This window comes from Ascidiella aspersa, chromosome 6, assembly GCF_963924565.1.
Source record: "Ascidiella aspersa chromosome 6, kaAscAspe10.2, whole genome shotgun sequence".
Lineage (NCBI taxonomy): Eukaryota > Metazoa > Chordata > Ascidiacea > Phlebobranchia > Ascidiidae > Ascidiella > Ascidiella aspersa.
Genome location: NC_139452.1, coordinates 29,693,567 through 29,714,881, shown reverse-complemented (window position 1 = coordinate 29,714,881; position 21,315 = coordinate 29,693,567). Strand labels below are relative to the sequence as shown.

Sequence of the window (21,315 nt, the reverse complement as noted above, 5' to 3'; positions counted from 1 at the left end):
CACCAGCTGGTTTTAAACAAGTTGTCTTTCAACATGTGCTAGCTTGGTTAACACAATCGCATTACACCAGGCTTCCAATGTTTGGTTTAAACGCAGCGCCCAAATCCGATGTCCAACGCCATGTTTTACAAAGCTGGATTAAATTAGCAGTGTCAGTGGGGATTATTCCAGGCCCTGGGATAAAGAGAGGGGTATTGGGGTTCATCCCATGTGCTTATAACAGCTTAAGCTGCCATCGTTTAATTTATGAGTGCGTTGCTATTTGAAACATCTGCAAACCGTTGCATTTTTGTACAGTGTGTTGGGAGGTGGAATAGTGCTTGGAGAGAGTGAATATACAGGCAGTGAAAGTAAACTTTTACGCATTTAAGCAAAACTACAAGTTAAGTTGTACTTTTGGAGGTTTATGTAGCCTTTGTATGAATTTTAAGTAAATTGTGGTTTAAAATGAGTGCCGTGTTAACTTTGATTAATTTAACCTTTCAAGAAGATTAAATGGTAAATGGTTCTTATGTTAAAAGTTGATGTTACGACAGTTAAGTCAAGATCGCTATAAAAATGAGAAAGGGAACATTACGTTGTGTCATATATAGTGTATGGCAGTCATTCAAATATATATTATAAGTTTAGTACCTAAGACTAAGAAAACTTTAGAACCTGTATAAACTTACGAGTATGAGAAAAACCTATTTGTTTGGATTCGTATTAACCTCCTAGGTTAAAATGTTTAGTCGTGTTGGGAAATCCAAATAATAACAGTTAAGTCAACACCACTGTATAAACAGACCCTGGTCGCAGTTCACAAGGGTTCAGCATATATTGTAATGTAACATTATGTTATTCCCTATATCAACTAGATAACATAATCAGAAATCTAAATCAGAAATCGCTGTATTTATATCTGAAGGGTATATGCTGAACTAAAACGAAGTAAAATGCTGAATAATTAGGTTTTGGGTATGAGAAGATATGGATTCAACGTCAAACGCTAAGATCTTCGCAAAATCAATAAACGCGCCGGTCTTGCGATCGGAATAAAATGTAAAAATGCAGAAACTCCGACAAGGCAGATGTACCAGACTCTGGATCGCCGTGATTTTGCTCGCTATGGCACAAGTTACCAACACTCAAACAGAAAGTAAGTGTACGTACAGCTTGCACGGCGCTTTTCCTCCCTCTGGTCTCGTGGTTTTTGCCTTTTCCGTGTCCAACTCGGGTAAGATGCTTCTCTGCCGACGCCGAGCGACATTTTTGCCCAATGACAGCTAATCAATGCACTTCGGCGTCCAATTGTCGAAGAGGTTTCGCCTAATTGACAGAGAAAAGTTTGGGATTGTGATATTTGATTGAAAATCGCGCGATCCTTGCGCTTAAATTGCCGCAATAATACAAGATCGCGCTGCAATGTACTATGGGCATTTCGGCAACATTTATAACTGTAAAAGTGTATATCACCAAGAAAAGTATATTTACGATATTAATAAAGGCGGTTCTAAATTATGACATATGGAAAACGTATCGTACAACTATTTAAAGTAGTATTTTCAGCAGCATGAACATATATTTACAATAGGACAAAATATATAGCATATATACAGATATTTTTCACATTTCTTTATGGAAAACAGTCTAGGTTAGACGTAACAAAGTAAGCATACTTCCAACTGAAATACTAACACGCTATTTTAATATCTTGATTAGACGAGAAATCAACAACAGTTGATCAGGAGGTCTTTCATTTTTGGCATATCAAAACCTAATAATGGCGCCAATATATTATCATATAAATTTAGATAAGAAAAAATTATACATTGTCTAAAAATTTAGTAAATTTTAGCAATGTCAAAGTATGGAAAATGGATAACCTGACATGTAAAAATCAAAGCAACTTTCTAATAAAAAATAAACAACAAACAAATGTAACATAGTTCATTAGACAGCGAAACAACTTACGATCAAAATCAACAGGCAATTTGATCCGAAATCAACAAGCAAAATAAGGGTCTTTAATTTTTCGCATATCAAAACCTAATATCTTCGCCACCTTTCCACATAGATTTCTACTTTAGTGACGTCACTTAAACAGGAGCATAAGCAGCCGCCAAGCAGCGTTTAAAATCAATTTGCACAAGAAAAATGTTTAATAATTGATGTCAGGGATTGTGCAAACGCGAGGGACCCCAACTATGTTGAAATACTGGCGATGATGAGAATACAATGTGGCGCGAGTAACTGCGCACATCGCCTGCTGGGAATCAAGGAAATCAATTGCGCAAAAATTAGGTGGTTTAGGTCAGGGGTCGGCAACCTTTTTTGCACTGCGGACCGGTTTAAAACTACATTTTTTTCGCGGACCGGCCTTAAAAACAACAAATGCTCAGTAAAGGAAATTTATTCCAATTTTTTTCAATAAACGAATTAAAATGCATACGTTGTTTTTAAAAATGAAAGACACACACAAACATATGTGTTTAATAACATCTGTGATCATATTAAACACATATGTTTGTGTGTGTCTTTCATTGATTGATACGGACTGATGATCCCCCAGTGTGAAGTTGCTTGTACTAACAAAATGTGCAAGTATTGGCGCATGGTTGTTTCTCGACTCGCTCCTCTCTGAGCCTGCATAGCTCAGTTGGTAGAGCGACGGTCCCGGCTTGACCGGAGGTCGTGAGTTCGAACCTCACTGCAGACCAGTTGTTTTTCTGGCTTGCTCTGCTTGCATCATAGATCGACAGATTCGGCGAGTCTGCGATAGCTTTTCGGTTTACTATTGTTTTTAAAAACTTTCCTGCCTGAACATCATAATAATAATTAATTTTATTGTGGGACGTTGTTTGCATGATTTGATTCTATTGTACTTTAGGGTGAACGCGGTTAAGCATAAAAAATATATGATATTTTGGCCCTTTTTCGATATATTGTACATACGAGGAGTTACGATTTTACAATCAAAAATTGCATTATAGGGTGTTGTGGAAGTGCTCTATAGTCTATGGCCACAGCACACTGGTTTGTTTTGCACCTCACGAGTGCTTGAAACTAATTGTGATTTTTCATATACCAATCAACCATGGAGTATATTTAAACAAAAGTGAATGTGATTTGGATATAAAAATACTTTCAATCGTTTTTGATTTTTCCTAGCCTTTTTCCGGCTTTTACGTACGGTTTAGGTTTAAATCAAAACTTTAATCTGGCAACCCTGCTACGGACCGGTAACGAACTCCTCGCGGACCGGCATCGGACCACTGGTTTAGGTTGTTGGAAATGGTGACAAACCTCTAGGTTGGCGTTAACCGCGGCGCTATTTGTAAAAAGGCTGGGATTTTTAAGGTTTCACACCGACAACATGAACCATTTTATAGAAAGTTTTCAAAACTGAAATAGGTTTACAAACTCTATGATCGGCGCTAATTTGATGAAGGCTTATAAATAGTAGGGTTTGTATATGTGTTATTGGAGTTTTTTTGTAAAAGCTTCGGTTCATACTTTAATTAATCAGCAGCAAGGTTTCATAACTCTAAAGCCCGCCTTTCAATAAAAAGTTGTTGAACCTGTAGTAGGTCTATGAGGAGCTTTTTAGAAGGTTTTTAAAACTGTATATAACATCTTTAAACGACGTTTTTTTAAAGAAAACTCGTTTCTAATGCGGATCATTTCCCCTTTTAAAGAATTTTTTAAAGCAAGCTTGTAATGGTATCAAGACACATGTAAAAAACATATTCACTGGCTATAGGAATATATTTTCCATTGATCAATTACTATACTTTTTATATACGTTACTGCAGACGACCAGCCAATGGTTTTTTCAAATAAACCGATAGAAAATATTCCCCTTTTTATCGAACTGTTCATTCGTAGGGCAGTAAACTTAAAACTTAAAAAAAAAGAAATGAATAGTAACTGAATATCGGGATATATATTTTTAATGATAACTAATGTACTTAAGGTTTAACGTAGATTACGGTGACCAGGCAAAGGTTTATTAAATACACTGAGACACAACATTCCCTTTTTATCGAACTGCCCCCTTCGTTTAATCGCGCAAAGACAGCAAACTTGAGAACGCGCAGCTGGATTTCTTGTTAGTGTAATTAATGGCAGATGTTCTTACCACCATGGACAGCGAAACTACGGGGGGCGACGTGATACAATGCACACAGAGGGCGAGAAACTAATTCGCGAAAACTCGATATTGCAATCGTTGCTGTCTATTGATTGGTGACAATGCAGCTTGTCAATTTGCCTCTGCTACTGCTGCCCGGATAGGGGCGTTTAAAGTGAGCCGGGTACTTAATTGATTTTAACGCCGCTGCTATCTCCTGGAGCCCGAAGCGTGTTTTTCACAGGCCATACGAAACATTGCACAATTTCACTCAGGGTTGTCACACAAGTTTCAAAGATTTTTCGAAGATTTTTTTAAGGTTTTAAAGACATATAAATGGATCACGCGAAGTTTTACAAAACAGGGTTTTGTCCAATTGATTTTTAACGGCACTTTAACAAACACTTTCTAAAGCAGGACAACAACGCTAATATCTACCGGAGCTCGAAGTGTGCTTTTTACAGCTCATACAACACATTGCACAATTATTTTTTTGTTGGATGACAAATTTTGTGCTGCATTATTGAAAAAGCTAAATCCGAATAGATAAATTAAGTTGAACATTTGTGTATAAAAAAACGAGAACTAAAACATCATATATAGGTTGAATCAAGGGATATTTCAAATTCAAGTATAAAGCACTTACATGAAAAATGTAATATTTAGAGTTGCCACACAAGTTTATAAAAATATTTAAAGACATCCAAATGCTTTGCAAAAAAATCTAGGTTAAAAAAACCTAAAACATTGATCACAGCGTTTTATGCAGCTTTTAGTGTAAACTAGAAAAATCACAGGGTTTCGATCAAAGAATTTGTGAAAATGACTTCAAATTAACCGTTATTAAGTGTTGAAAATACTAAAAAGGAATTATTCAACTTTCATATGTTAAGTGCAATAATGACAATCCACAATTTTCAAGCCACGAAATACCGATTTTAGCTCACATTGATCTGCCCCATCCCAGAGCAAGTCTGTCGAGAGATACACTGGGCGCACGATTTTGGATGCAGCATATGGCCACGCTTCGTCGTGATTGGGATAAATACCCTGAAAAATTCAGCAGTTGCTGTCAATTTGTAAGCGTCTAATTCGATACGGCCTATCGTGTCAGTAACCCCGGGCACAAAATCGCAGCGATAATTAAATACGCGCCGACGGTGGGTTCTTGCGACTGCCAAGGGTGCACCTTGTTGAGCGGAATCTAATTTGCTGCGGTCAAAATTTCTTGGCTACGAGCATACAAAGAGATAAAAATATTGCTTTTGAAAACGTTTGAAAACTATACAAGCTAACAATCGCTTAGAAATTCGATTTAATGAAAAAACAGGATTTACCTATCGATTTATAAATCACGCGGCTATGCTTAGTTTGATTGTTTACAATTTAGTTGAATCAATTACTTTAAATATTTTTGAAGCTCTCAAATCAACAGCTTATTTTGCGCATAATTATCTATTCAAGCAAAGTGTCGTGTACTTTGCAAAATTTTAGGTTCGAAAATACTGCTAACGCTCCAATTATTCATTTGATCTATTTTACCAAGTTCTACTTTCACTTATTGAAGATATTCGTTGAATTATAAATCACAGCTATCGATCGTTCTATTTTTTTACAATATTATTCACAGGAATCATTTTAAACATTTTTTAATGCGTTTATATATACATTTTTTAATGCTGTTTTACAGTAAAATTTTTTTGTTGTCTTTGACAGAATAAAAATTGACGCCATTTGTAAAACGAAACGCATTTTTTTATTAACAGTTTGGTATTGCGCATAATTATCAAATCAAGCAAATCTTCTTGTACTGTACTTTGCAAAATCTTAGGTTAAAAATACTGTTGACACCCCTAAAACCATTAATTTCAACTATTTTCTTTTCAGCTCGCATCCAGGCTCCACTAGGTGGCATGGTTGTGCTGCCGTGCGTTGCCAGGCAACGGTCATCACGCGTCAAAGCGCACGTGATCGAGTGGTTTCGCTCTAGCGAGAACATGCCCTTCTTCATAAAGATAGGAAAGCGGCCGGAACAAGCCGATTCCAACTTTCTCGGTGAGCGCGATTTTAATAATTCAGCGGTGGTTTGCTTTATGTGTTGAATTACACAGGATAAAATTATTTTTCAAATTAGTTTCAACGCTAAACGCGACCTCGCGAAATCCAAGACGGCTGAGCGGCATCGGCGCACGCGTTCTGTAATCGCCTTGCTTATTACACTGTGCTTATTACAAGTAAAGTTTAAAGACCTATTTTCTTTATTATCGTTTTCAATCACAATATTAATAACCAAGATACACACCTCCTACATTTTTTTATAATGAGCATTTTTCTATCATTTGATGCAAGGTGGTCCAAAAAAATTATCAAGCTTAACACAAAAATAAATATACTTGGAAAAATATATTGTTTGCGTACTAACGCGAAAAACATCCTTTTTAGCCTTGTTTAAAATTCCTAACTTTTATCGCATATGTTTGCTACCTTATCAAGATTAATTTCGTGAAGAAATCCACTTTATCTCTTATATATGACACTATACTACGACATTATAACAACGTACTATAAAATTTATGTTTAAAAAATTTGATTACCCTCCATCCTCCAAAAAATGAAAATAACAAGTTATCTATAAATTTAAGTGTATAAGTATAAAGCATTTAACACAATAGTATCGGCATATACCTTATTTTGACTAGCAAGTGACAATTTTACTACAAATTTTGCAGCTTTTTATTCTAACTCCTATTTGCAAAGTTATAATTGATTTTCACGTGTATTGTCGCATGCAGCTTGGGAAAACTTGTTTCGTTCGAGATTTAAAAGTACCCCGCGGTCAGGTGAGATCTAAGTATGTTCGTATCAGTGTTTTTTTAAGGTGTTTTGAAAAAATTTCTCCAGCGGTTTCCCAAATTTTAGACTTGCAACTTTTTGGTATTTAAATGAAACACTTGCGGTCTATTAAAACTACTTAGCGGTCACCCAAACCAAACCTTAAAAAAAACCTGGTTTGTATTAAGTGTCGTTAGTTTGTTCTGTGCGAATATTGTTAATAAAATCATGCAATATTTAACTTGTTTACTGATGATGCGTTGAAAAATGCTTAAGCAATGGGTAGCCATTACAAAGTTAATTGAGTTTGTATTTGATCATTTGAATAACAACATGTGATAAACTATGTTGATTTACTTTTTGACAAATTTTTGTTATGTATTGAACCCAAGAACGTTCTGATAATATGGCAACATTGAAAACCCGTCAGTAAAAATCCTTAAACTATTTATGAAAAACTGACGTTGAAAAGAAAAAGCACATTTTAAGCCCAAAATAAAAATGTGCTTGTTTACCGCCACAAAGCATTAAATACCTTGCGCAGTTTTAATCTGCAAAAAATAAAAAAATTACGGCTTTTCAGCGCTTGATTTTTTTTCAGACAGGGTCAGTGCCCTCACGTCTTCGCTCTCCGACAACTACTTAACGGCCTCGATAACGATCCGCAACTTATCGATGATCGATACCGGATCGTATCGTTGCGTGCAGTCGATACTCGTGACGTCATCGCAACAGTTTCGAGTGCGGGAAAGCACCGTGCAGCTGACGGTGACTGGTGAGTGAATTTTAACTTTGTTGGAATATTGCGAAGCGAAAACAAAGAGTTGCTATAGGAGAAAGCGCGCTAGGGTTAAATAAGCTGAAACACTTTAGAAAGTAAGAAATCTCCCGCAGGCAATAAAATGTAACAAAAAAATTCTTGTTTTTGCATCAGATGATTTTAAGACTGTTTATAAATATAAATATATTTCGCCTTGAAAGTAGGCATCGTTAGTTTCTGTTAAAACATTTATAAAATGCCAATAATATTAGACATGATTTTATGTTTTATATCTGTTTTTATAAACAGTCTTATTAAGATCATAGGGGTTAAATACGTTAAAAGCGACGCAAAAAATCGTTATCAATTCGCAAGCCACCCTTGTTTTCTGTCTAAACAAGCTACATTTCACTTGGCAGTGTAGTTTCGTATATGCTAAAGCACCAAGGGCTAACAACTCATATCACATTCCATTGAAGGACTAAGGATACCAAATAAAATTTAAAAAGATTTACGATTTTTAGGTTTCAACCGCCTCTGCCCGCCTTTGTATTTATCTAGAAATACTGTGTAGCACAAAACTCACTATTGTGAACTATAGTAAAATCACGTGGGTTTTGAGCTATCGATAAATATTTTTAAGTGGCCGCGGCCTAAAATTCTTAGCTAAGTTAGATGTGGTAGAAAATCGGACGTTTTTGTAACATGGGCATTATAATGCTGGGAAGTTAAGATATAAATCGCCAACTAGTTTTACGAAATTGTTGTCTTCCCTAAAAAAAGTCGTCAATATGTTTTGAAAAGTCTAACAAAAAGGTTTTCCAAGTGTTTCAATAGACCTCGATATTTCCGGGTAAACCAAACCAAATATTCCGGTATGGTTTGGTTGGCCCGTGATGGTATTCCGTGATTGTATTAATTTGAGTTGACAGAGATACCCCTGTGTCTCAGAGTTGTTAACATTGTTTGAAAATATATCCTGTTTGCTTCGACATGAGAAAATTACCAAGTTAATCTTTGTGAGCGGTCGTTGCGGTTTTGTAAAATTTCGTAGTGACCACCAAACGTAATTATGGAGAAAACCTGCTTAACAGTGGTACTAACTTTTGAAACACAAAGTTATTATTATTGTTTTTAGCGTCAAACACAAGTTTTCCTTTAAAGTTCTGCGTGAAATGTTTGTTGGGTATAACAACGCATAACGTTGCTCGTATGATAGAAGTGTTGCCTGGCCGGAAAGCAGGTCGAGGTTTAGCGGCGCCATATTCACATGCTAAGGAGGTTTATCCCAACCTGTCGTTTATTTACTTTGTTCAAGTGCACTTCAGTAGTTAAGGGTGGATTAGTCGTGAGAAGAAAACGTCTTTTAAGTGGTGCGTTTTCACGTCGCAAAACGTGAGAATTTATTTTTTACGCAGATGGCTCATTTAAAAACATTCAAGATGTTTTTTAATTGATCATATTGCGAAACTAATTTGACATTAATGAACATAGTGTGGGTCATAACGAATAATTTAGGTATAGAAAACTAAGTTAGAGCCACAATATTTGAAGAAAGAAAATAAAGTGAAAGAATATTTCTAAAAAAAGAAACTATTGCAAACTCAACGATTAATTTTAAAACTGATAGATTTTATTAACTTTGGAGAAAAATAACGAAACTATTCTGATCTTTTTGTTGACTTGGATTGTGAAACAGTTTCTGCGTCGATTTTATCGAATAATTGAGACCACAAGCACATGTTGGTTATGCGTAATTTCGCAACAGCGCCACCCGTTGTGCCGTAATACCATTTACAAGAATCAGCTAGGTGGCGATAAAGCGCCGCATTCACTTTCTAAAGGCCAAGAGCGAGTCGTAACACGCATTTTCTTGTTTGTGCTCAAACACAGGCACAATTTCAATAGGAAATATTGGAAAAAAACATGATGTAAAGTATGAATAATAGTCTTGCGCTTAATCATGTTACAGGTGAGACTATTAGATAAGCACACTATATACGGATGTGTAACGATGCTTGAAAATGACTCATCAAAGTCAAAAAGGTCGAGTAAATCGACATTATCTCGATAAAGACGTTTCGAGGCGAACATGTTTCATCATCAGTTAATGTAACACTATTACAGTTCTTACACAAATAATGGTTTGAGTTGGCCTGTAGAATTGCAAATATGACGCATAATGACTGACTTTACACTCAAGTGTACTTATGACAAAAACACAACAAAACATCGATGATGGGTTGCTATGTTATGCCTTAAATTTAAAGACGGAATCCTGCTGATAATTTAACCAAGGCATGTACAACGTGTATGCTGCTGGGGACGATAAACCAAAATGTTCCTAAAAATACACTACAAAAATACGGTAATGGCGTGCTATCTCAAGTGGATACGCTAAGCAGAACCTCACTTGACCTCAGATGATTCACGCGACTATTTGTGCGTTTCTAACCGCATCCTACTTAAACATGCTCCTTAGACATATTTCTTATTAGGAAATTTGCAAGGCGAGAGAGTTTGCAGCAAGTCATGGTCGTATTGTGATGCAAGTTGCATTACTTATGAGGCAAAAACATATTTTTTGCAATTCAGGGTTAAAATGTAATAATTGTATTAAAGCCCATACAGAAGTAAGTAGCATTTTAAACGTTTCGAATAATTCTTTATTAATTTTCAAGAGTTATTCGAAACGTTCAAAGTGTTTTTTATGTATGGGCTCTGATATTTTTACTAATACATTAACTACAACCTCCAACCAATATGCTCCAAGAATTAAAAACTTTCAGGTTAAAAACATCTTACTTCCGCAACCGCTTAGACGCATTTCTTATCGATGAATTCACAAGAGCACGCGATGATGGTGTTATATATTAATATGAGGCAAAATAAGGTGTTGCTTTGCAGGTCAAAATTTTAACATTTACGTGGTTTAGTTTATTTAATGTAATTAATTGCAAAGGCATATAATGAAGGACATTGCGCAACTTTTCTGTTGTACTTAAATCAACTAAGGGACGACCTTTTTCAAGGTAAAGATTATATTGTAAGTTGCGCTTAGCTAATTATTTAGATCGTTCTATTTGCCAACATCACAGTATGCGAATTACAAAATTCTTGTGATGATCATGATCCGTAAGTTCTGCTGTGCCTATTTGTAAGTTAAAGTTGAATTAAGAAAAAGCAACAATAAATTAAACAAATAAAAATCGAGGGTTGATGTTCATCTTACAAGAAATTGAACAAACTTGACAACATGTTTATAAAGAGTCATCGTGGTAAACGGTTAAAGGAATACCGAATTGCAAGAGTGACAGAGGGCGACGTTATCAACGTAACGATCACACATACCTATGCTGTTTTTGCGTTGTTGTGGTCGAGTAATGTCTACAAAAACACTCTTGCTGCTCGTAAGTTCGCTAATTTGCAACATTAGGGGGTTTAGTGGTTGAGATTTGTGTGTCAGAAAATATCTTACAAAATAAAGAGTAAAATAGTGGTGAAAAGGCTTACGCGTAAATTTAAGATAACATTTCGGAGTTTTACATATATTCTATACGGAAGTACTTATCAAAGCCCATATAGACGTAAGTCACATTTTGAACGGTTGGAATAAATAGTTTTTTTATTTTAACGCAATTACCAAAGAGTACGTTCAAAATGATACTTACTTATATATAACTTTAAAATTCTCAGTACGTCTAACTTCAACCTTCAATCATTATACTCCAGAATTATTTTGTTGTACAACTTAAAGCTGTTTAATATCATTTCCTAAGAAACGCTAACCCTCGCATATTTTAACAATTTAACAAAAACAAGCAGGGTTCATATGGGGTCAGTATAGGTACGTCACAAGTAGTGTTCATTTCAAAGTTGATATTCCCATATCGTACGTAACGACCTGCTTAACCTAAAAGGCACGATAAGTAATCTTGCATGGGATCAAAATACTTTGATAAGATCGACGTTAAGTATTAACTCTAAGAAACCCTAGAAAAATTGTTTTTTTTTAAATATCTTAAAAATATTTTTTTACGTGAACTTGATGATTCCCAGTACACAGATATAGCAATGGGAATAGCTTTTTAATGCGTGTAGCTCAGGATTGAAATATTAGGCGATAGTGTTCCACAGATTAGCCTATGCAAAACACGATAACACACATAGTTTTGATATGAAATACGATGGCGTCTAAAAAATGCTATGCTGTGAACAGTTTGGTAAGTAAATTACAAAACAGATCTGTCAACAAAACTGTCCAAAACCGGTAATTGCTTCAAACTGCTTAACTTTCAGAGATCAGCGGAACGACTCTGCGTTAAATATCGCTACAGGGTTGATTTTTCTGCGTTAAATATCGCTACACTCTGCGTTAAATATCGCTACAGGGTTTGATGTTGATGTAAAATTATCAAACTTCCTATTAAAACAATATGAGGTTTCGCATTATCTTTAGGAACAAACTAAACTTTTTTTCATAAAATACATGGTCATTTCAAGAGTATATAGCCGTCTTGTCATTTAGCCTGCGATTCAAAACTTAACTGGAAGGAATATTGCGTAATCGCAAATCTGCCAATAAAACATGGAATAAGAAACATATTTTTTCACGTTTTTGTGTTGGTGTTACCACCCAGAACATACAGTATCTAACAGAGTAACACCACCTCATTTACGAAACATTTAGAAAAAAATGAGGTGTTTGAGACAGTTGAACATGCAATGCTGTTGACATTTCAAGCGTCAAATTTCGCTCTTTGAAATGGATATGCAGCCTCGTAGTAGTTCAGTTCACACGTGACGTAAATCGCCAATGCGCGACGAGCGGCAGAGAGTAAAGAATTTGAAAAACTTCTAATTTTACCAACGGAAAGGTTTGCGTTTCGCGATCGCAAGGTGCGAGGATAGCGTGGCGTTGATGTTACATGTTTTTGTTACGGCGAGTGTTCGCTTTGGCTTTGAGTTAACAATAGTTTTGACCGAATTACAAACTTTATGAATTAGTCAAATTAGTATAACAGGGGGCCTTTAGCAGATTAAACAAATTACTCGCCAAATAAGGATTTATTAGCTAGCAAGCAAGGCATATTACTTAAGTGTCATTGGAGTATTTTGGCTTCTGTTTGACATATTAACGCTCCCACAAAACTCTGAGATGTGTGCCGTTGGTGTAAATGTAAGGGCTATAGTCTGAAGAGCTAATTCACAGTTGTCTTACACGTATGTGTATGTATAATTCGGTTTCTAGAATTAGGAAATAAATCTACCAAACTACAAATTTCATTGATATTGCTTATAGTGCATCCAAAACTATTTTACCGCGAAAATGGTTCGTTAGTGTCGTGCATTTGCACAGCCATGAAGGTAAAACTGGTGAAGCTGAAATATTGAGGCGCGAGAAGGAATTTCGTCACCAGGTGCAGTGAAACGAAACCCTTTCCGGTTGCTTCGAATCAGTTAGATCTCGAATAGCGTTACATTAAGCTGACATCAGTCGCGCAATTCTAGAAGGCAACATGCGATAAAACAAGAGTGCAGTTTCGCTCATGTGTGATTCTGCGAAGTTTGTGACGCTCAGTCGTTGAGGGTTGGCTTATTTGGCAAAATGTCGCCCTTTTGGGGAGAAATGTCGCGATTTATTACGATAAGAATCCGAACTGAAGCATTTTGCTGTTTCGCGAATTATTCAGGTCGACTTTAGGAGAAATTATCTTGGTGATAGAACCGAATTGCAATCGGTTCCAACTAAAAATGTATAGTTATCGTTCGATCAGTTATTGGTATGAAAGTACAAGATTTAAGACTTTGCAGTTAACACTTGTTTCTTGACTTGTAATCGTTGACACTGTTCAGGTAATACGTTTGCATATTGCTTTTTTTATTGCAAATTACACTGATCTGACTAAGCGCTAGAAACTCGGAACTTACTTTTGGATTACATAATCCCATCGTTGCATTAACTACTGTCAAGGTAGTTTAATCCGACATAGCTATAACGGGTAAGAATTAAGTTAGAACATCACAAATCAAATATACCTTTGGTACAACTAATGCTAAATAAATTAAATTGCATAAAAAATGGGCAGATTTATAAGGGAGCAGTTAGAAAATGCCAGTATGTTCTTTGCGTTTTCTGCAATATGTTGTGAGCGGCTTGATATTCTCCTAATAACGTCCAAGTATACCAAACCTTACTTTTGTCAAATCTTATTAGTGTGGGTCATGATTTTTCTTTGGCTGTTTTTTTATTTAGAAAATCATGCTCAGAACCAATCCTAATAAATCAAACTATGCAAAACTATAACAGAGTAGTTACCATAAGCTGGTTAGTTTTTTGAGTTTGTGCAATATCATGTGAGGTTAGGGTTATTCGTAATAAAGCCCTAGTATGGCATCCTTTACTTTTGTCTGACGAACCTATGCATCTTGATCACAAAAATCCGACGGGTAAAACCGCAATGATCGCGTTACGCCATTGTTTGTTTAGCGAAGCCAGACGGTTGCAGGTAGTTTAGTGTAGTTCAGCCTCCGTGAAGTTTGATAGAAAATAAGCCGAAATATTTGGCGACCAAAAACATTTATTGATTTTAATTCAAAATACGGCGATCTACGATTCAAGTTGAGAAAGTAGTAAATTAATAATTTGAAAAACCATTGCAACACTAATATGAGCATAAATGAAATAACATAGTAGGTTTTCCTTATTTGTAGTCTATTTGTCAGACGGCTTCAGACCAGAACGTTTTTTGCTCGCTGTCAAAAGTTTAGGTTTGATTATGAATTAGGAACAATTTTACTTATGAACATTTAGATTATAAGATAGTTGACATATTATAGGGCTACCATATTTTCAGCACCCAAAAAGAGGACATTTTTGTTCCCTTAACTTATGCCAATAAGGAATGGTCATTTTTTTTACCGAAATTGTTTACACGAAATATCATTGAAATTACCTGTATTTATAGAGCAGTGGTCGGAAAACTTTTTTGTCGCGCCTCAAAGTACTTCAGAGCTGTTGAAGAAGGCCCACTACGTAAAACCACTACTAAACAGTGGCGGATTCAGGATATTTGAATTTAGCAATTTAGCATGTTTACAGTAATTTTTAGGAAATAAATTCAACGTCTCGCCTAAAAGTCTTAAAAGTATAAGCAACTAACTCGAATTTCGAAAAAAGAGAACATTTGGGCTTTTTTGATCGTCCTCGGAGGACCATTTACTTTTCTTGAAAAAAAGAGGACAAATCCTCCTTAAAGAGGACATATGGTAGGCCTAACATATTAGGAGCAAGTAAACGAGTTCTAAAAATCTAACCAAAAGGTAAATAACCCCTAAAGTTATAATCGTGTTTTAAGTTACCTTATAGAAAAAGCCTTCGATTAGAGAAACACTTACAAAACTTGAGTGGTGATGCGTAATTTGCGGACCCTTTACGATAGGTATTTCCTAAACAGTGTCACTTCGTTGTAAACATATACACACAGGGGCAATATAGCTGACCAGGCGTATGCAATTAGCTAAGTGATGTGTCGGGTGCACAGGTCAGCCAAACATGTGCCAGAATACCGGGCACTGCTATGTTTGTGCGATACATCACTCGCTAAAGGGGCGTCGCTAGTAATTGGCCGTTTCGCACCTGCCAAGCGAGGCGAGATATACAGCGCTATAGGGCATTCGAAGATTTGCGTGAGCATTTGGGCGTAAGTAATGCAGTGTAAGTAATGCAGTGTATGCAGTGTGTTAATAAAACAATAAAACTCAAAGTTTAAAACACCCGAGTAAAAACTGATTTCATATGTTTTTGACTTTGTTAAAAATTGTATTATTACTTTGCTATGTATATGTATTATAAATACTTATAGCAACTAACGATGCCAATAGAGGCGAAATATAAGTCCTTAAAAAAATTTTTGATCTTGTTTTTACTCGGGTTTTCAAACTTTGAGTTCTATTGTTCATATACGCGTCAGCAGAACAATGATCGATAAGCAGAAACCTGTTGCTAATGGTTTTGGATTCCATAAAGATACGCCCTTTTATATATTCTAGTATATGTCTGTTCATGGTTTTATTCGGTATTTTAAACTTTGAGTTTTTTTGTTTATATACGCGTCAGCTGAACAGTGATCGACAAGCAGAAACCTGCTGCTAATGGTTTTGGATTCCATAAAGATACGCCCTTTTATATATTCTAGTATGTCTAATCCTGGTTTTACTTTTTTTAATTTTGAGTTCTATTGTTTATATACGCGCCAGCGAAACAGACCAGCAGAAATCTGTTGCCAATAGTTTTGGATTCTATTGAAAAACGGCCTTTTATATATTCTCGTATATGTCTAATCCTGGTTTTACTCGTTTTTTTTAATTTTCAGTTTTATTGTTGATATACGCGTTAGCGTAATACTGATCGACAGAAACCTGCTGACAATGGTTTGGGATTCCAGAAAGATACGCCCTTTCAGTGTGTGTTTTATGACCTTCGCCGTTTAAGTCATTCACCGGCCAGTTTAGGAAGCGCGATTCAATTGGGGATCGACTTCAGAGCGCTTAACTTGATTAGCTTCGATCGCAAACATAGCCAAGTCAGTATGGAAGGGTTTATAGCGGGCGCGGGACGCAACCGTACGCTGCGTGTCTTATATTTTATTGATGCGCAAAGCTTAGTTATTATATTAAAGCGACCAGATGAAGCCAAGTTTTAGTCGAAACGTTGAATCCGTCAAGGTTTCAAACCCTCGCTTTTCCTCAGGAGCAAAAACTAAAAAACCTTCATTTCGCCACAGATGAGATAAGGATCGTGTGCATTATTGATGCTGGAAACATAATTTAAGGCGGTTCATTGCAAAGAAAACCGCGATAAAATAGAGGACTGGTGAACTTTTAGGCGCGGGCCTAATTGAAGGAAATTCGATCGTCGTTGGCCGATAAAGAAGCTTTCTATAGACAAGCAAAGAGGCCAGCATTAGACTGGGTTTGAGGTCGGATCGATTTGATGCAAAGGGGAAGGGGGCTGATAGAGTAGAGCAAGTTTAAGAGGTTTGGGAATAAGAAATACGGAAAGTGGCAAAAATGTCAGTAAAATTAACCCGGTTGTCGTTTTTAAAAGATCTAAATACACTAGATAGATTGTCCTACTAATTTTTAAAGCAAGGTTAGGAGAAAAATAGATAGAAGTTAGAAAAACAGAATTGCATTGAATTGACTGGTTATTATTAAGAGTTTGGTAAAAAAAACTTAAAAAGGTTGGTATTACTTTACGAAAGAGAAAAATTGGCAAAATGCCGTAAAATCAAGCCATTTTTAAATATCAAACCTGCGAGATAGCCACGCAAATGTAAAATCAGAGCATTGCATTGAGGCAATGATTTAAAAAAAATGATTCTCTAATTGTCTCTCAACCATGCTATACTGGAATTGTATTGTTTATAACAAGCAACCTTGAGAGGCGACCTCGTAACTTTGCAAAGGTTAAGACGTAAAAGTGGTCGAAAGGTCGGTTAGATTAACAGTGACGCCAACCCAGTTTAGAAGGAAATGCATTTCCACACGTGTGAGATGGATTTTGAGCAGCTGTGAGGTAAATATAGGATCATTTTTGCTGATTGAACGTTTATGTCAATTATTTTAGCTTTGACGATTTCGTGTGTTTAATGTGCAGTGAATTACCCTTTGAGGTACAATGTTATCACCCAATCTGCAAGTCCTATTGGAAAGTGGTACTCGTAGTAATCGCCCGATACAACGTACGAAATTTGACAGCAAAAAGTAATAGTTGTTATTCGTCGACGAGCCTGAAAGAGTTTGATGAACAGATTGTGAATAAAGTTAATTAGCAATTAGTAAAACGTTGTTGGTGAAACAAAATTTTGTATAAATAACTAAAAAAGTTACTCTAAAACACTTGACGGTTCCATTCTTGCAATAATTTAGCAATGTAGATAAAAGGCGTAAATATCTTGTTTAATAAGGAAAATTAGACAGTCGTACTTTTGTCTATGATTGAGTGATTATATAATTGTTCTGTCAAAATTTTTTTTGCGTAATAATGAGAATTTGAGACAACACATTGCTAATGTCGTTGGATTAAGATGTGAAGACAGCAAAACCCTGCTAGGTTATATACATTTTTGGATAGTTTGGTTGGTTAAAGAAATTTGTTTAAAAAACTTAAAAAATACATAGAAAGCGTTAACATCTACCCAAAGAATATTCATGGACAAAATTTTGTATAAATAAACAAATAATTTGCTTAAGGCCATTTCGCTCTTGCAATCATTAAGACACCAAAACAGAAATGTAAAAAATAGATAGAACGCTTAAACATTTGTCCATAGTATGGCAGTAGTGCAACGCATTCCTCCGCAAATCAAGATGGCCGCCGTCGACACAATTACGTCACTCTCTCACGACGACGTATCGACGTAAGGTCAAGGGTCGTCATGCTCGAGTGAGCACGAGACGGGATAGAAGGCTGTCGTTTTGCGGAAGAACGATAAGCGGTCAAGAGAAGACTTGTCAGTCAGTCGCCGTAGCAAGTTAGAGACAGCTTGCTAAAGACTTTAGCAACATATTGTCAATGTCGACGGGGTTAAAAGACAGTGGGATTGCGCCATTATTAGGCATTTTTAGACATTTGTTAGATAAGGAAAAGTAGTTTAGTGATACGATTGTGTATGATTGAAGAATTATATAATTTGTTCTTTCAAAAGTTTTTTGCATTAACTTTGGGCAGTATGCCGGAATTTACATATTGGTAATGTCGTTAAAATAGAAGTTAAAAACAGTAAGAATGTGACGTTATTTAGTAGGGTGAGACACATGTTTCAAAAATTGTATAGTCGTGGAACTATGACAAACAAATGATTATATAATACGTTCTATCTCAAGCTTCTGCAAAGCATGGAAAATTTGTGGGCAGTTTTCGGAAACATATTGAGCATGTCAGTAAAATAGGAGTTTAAGACAGCAAAAAATGCGCGGCTGTCAAGCATTTTGAAACTTGTTAGATTAAACGAAAGTAGCATCGGCGAACTATTGTTGGCGAAGTGCAGCCTGTTATTTAATTTACTAAACGTTGTTTGTGCACAAAAATGCAAACGTCACTGCGACTACATCGAGCTTTTTACACAGTCATAAAAGGAACTATAGCCTTGTTATTACCATTACCGATCTAGTTATATAATTTTCTACAGTTTTGGCAAAGCTCGAGTAATTTAGAGGCAGGTTTGCGAATATTGCACACGGCGTTCAATTAAGTTTAAAGTCGTGAAAACTGCGGCTTTTTAGGCATATTACAAAGTTTTCAGTTAAAGATTGGTTAGGCTAAACCAGCGGTTCTCAACCAGTGGGCCATGGCTCACTGGTGGGCCATAAGAACGTTTGAGGTGGGCCACAGACAAATTTAAAAAAGCTATTCAGTTTCATTTTTGTCACTATATTTAATTTTACAGGAATAATGGCTTGGGGATCAATTAAAAAGGAATGTAAATGTATTGTTCAGCAGCAAGTATCTCACTAATGCACGGTTGAATAAATAATCTTTGAAATATGTTCTGCTGTGTTTTGTTCTAAACCTATTTTAAAGTTTTTTCTTTCATAAAACTATTGGGCCGCAGAATTTTTTTGCAACCTAAATTAGCCATAAAAGAAAAACGGTTGAGAACCACTGGGCTAAACTGTCTACACGCATGTTATATTTATACCCTTGATCAGGGTTGCTTCGTAGCGCAACAAGCCGATGTTGTTTTAAGCAGGCGGTTTAAACCGAATAATGCACACTTGAAGTGCATTTGAAACAAGCACGTGTCTGATTTAGTTTAACGATAAAACATTTTGTCATGAAAGCATATTCTATACCTGCAGCCCAATTGTAGGGGTATATACTGCACATTAAAATTGCAATGCTGTTTTACTTGATATTTAATGTAACATGTTTCAGCAATTATGGCCGTGTCTGAGGTTATGTATATAAAGTTGACTTAAAATTTATAATGTCATTTTGATAAACAACATGCATTTTCTATAAAAAAAAAGATAAAAATTGTCTCGGCAAATGGTTTAATTTCTTTGTCATGTCAGGTATTGCTTTAATGGGTATTTTTGATGATTCACCACAAGCGAATCTGTTAAAATTGCAATATTTACCGTGTTTATAATATATAAATTGTCTCTGTAACTATGTATTTTATGCGATAAATCAGTACAGAAGTCAGCATTGCTATTGGGGTACAGTATTTTTTTGATGCACATAACGCCGCCGTTCTACAGTATAGCGTCTGTCACGGTCGATAAAAATTAATGACTCTCTTAATCTCCAAAGCTTTAATATCAAAACACAAGAGACCGATTTAGTGATTTTGATCTTGCCAGAGAAATAGCTGGAATTAAGACCTCTCGTTTAATTATACAAACGCCATTTGAGAATGAAGATTTCTAGTAATTTCTTCCGTTTAAAAAAGGCTACACTTAGCAAGCTACTTTAATTCACGACATTACTCTATGCGTTAATAGCTTCGTTTAGATTTTGCCGAATGAAGATTGTAGTTAGTTGTGACGTTAAACTTAAAAAGTTTGTGTTGTTCAAATCAAAAACGTTATGCATATGCACGGGCTTTAAAATTTATTGCATAATTGCACTCCAGTCAATAAATTGTCAAAGTAAAAAGCTGTGTCTTTAGAAAAACTCAGGATAGCATTCTATGTAGTACAAGTTTTATTGTATAAAACTGTTGTTCAGAATACACCACTGCATGCATTTATATTCTGAGGGTTTGGTTCATACTACGGCCGCGCCTTGACATTTACAAACCAAACGCGTGTGAAAAAAGCTATAAACGGCTCGTAACCGTGTAAAAGTGCTGCGCATAGCTGACAGATCACCCAGGGCGCACTACAACCAAACTGTAAAACTAACGGTTTCTCAACCTGTGGTGCAAAGACTACTATTGGTACGGGAAGGTGTTTTAGCAGTTATGCGAGCAGGTTTTTGGGTAAAGGAGTTTAGAAAAAATCCGCAAGTGTAATATTATTGAGGCTGCTGTAAGTTATACTATTTTTCAAATTAAATCCGCCAATGTTCTAAAATCTGCAGTTAGCGCTCAGACTGTTTTTGAAATTTCAGTTATTTTCTGCTTCGATAAACTTGAGTCAATTAAAACAAAACGATTGCTTTAAAACGACTCTGGGTGGTATACCGCCAGAAAAGCTGTACACTATTGCCGTGAAGTGACAGTAACGGCCAAACTACGTCACCCCAAACATACAGCTACAGAGTTTTGTAACTCGCCAAGAATAGTTTGTGCATTTCCTGGCTGGCGGAAAAGATCGCGACTAAAAGCCGCTAATGATAGGTTTACGCTCGAACTGCGACAAAACGAGCTGCGCTAATTGTGACCTTCAAATCACACGAGGCGTCGTTAGAGGTCGTTGTGGGAAAACAGGGCGGAGAACGGAATGCAGTGGTTTCTACTCTAGTTAATTTACACTCGTGCTAGTCCAAAACTCCAATTTTAACCTGGGTTTGGTCACGTTAAAGATAATTTTTACTACAAATAAAATGTCTCAGTCCAAGTCATTGCAATGAATAACAAGTCAATTTACCGTAAAGTCA

At 36.0% G+C, this 21,315-nt stretch overlaps 1 protein-coding gene across 1 annotated transcript in view; it reads left to right on the top strand.

Moving 5' to 3' along the window:
• Positions 1-1,047: 1,047 nt before the first annotated feature.
• The window catches only part of LOC146141183 (uncharacterized), a 55,418-nt gene continuing 35,150 nt past the window's right edge, over positions 1,048-21,315 (top strand). The window contains exons 1-3 of the mRNA XM_083392840.1: positions 1,048-1,138; positions 5,999-6,166; positions 7,545-7,718. Of these exons, the coding sequence (XP_083248966.1) occupies positions 1,048-1,138; positions 5,999-6,166; positions 7,545-7,718 (433 nt within the window). The remainder of the gene's footprint in view (positions 1,139-5,998; positions 6,167-7,544; positions 7,719-21,315) is intronic.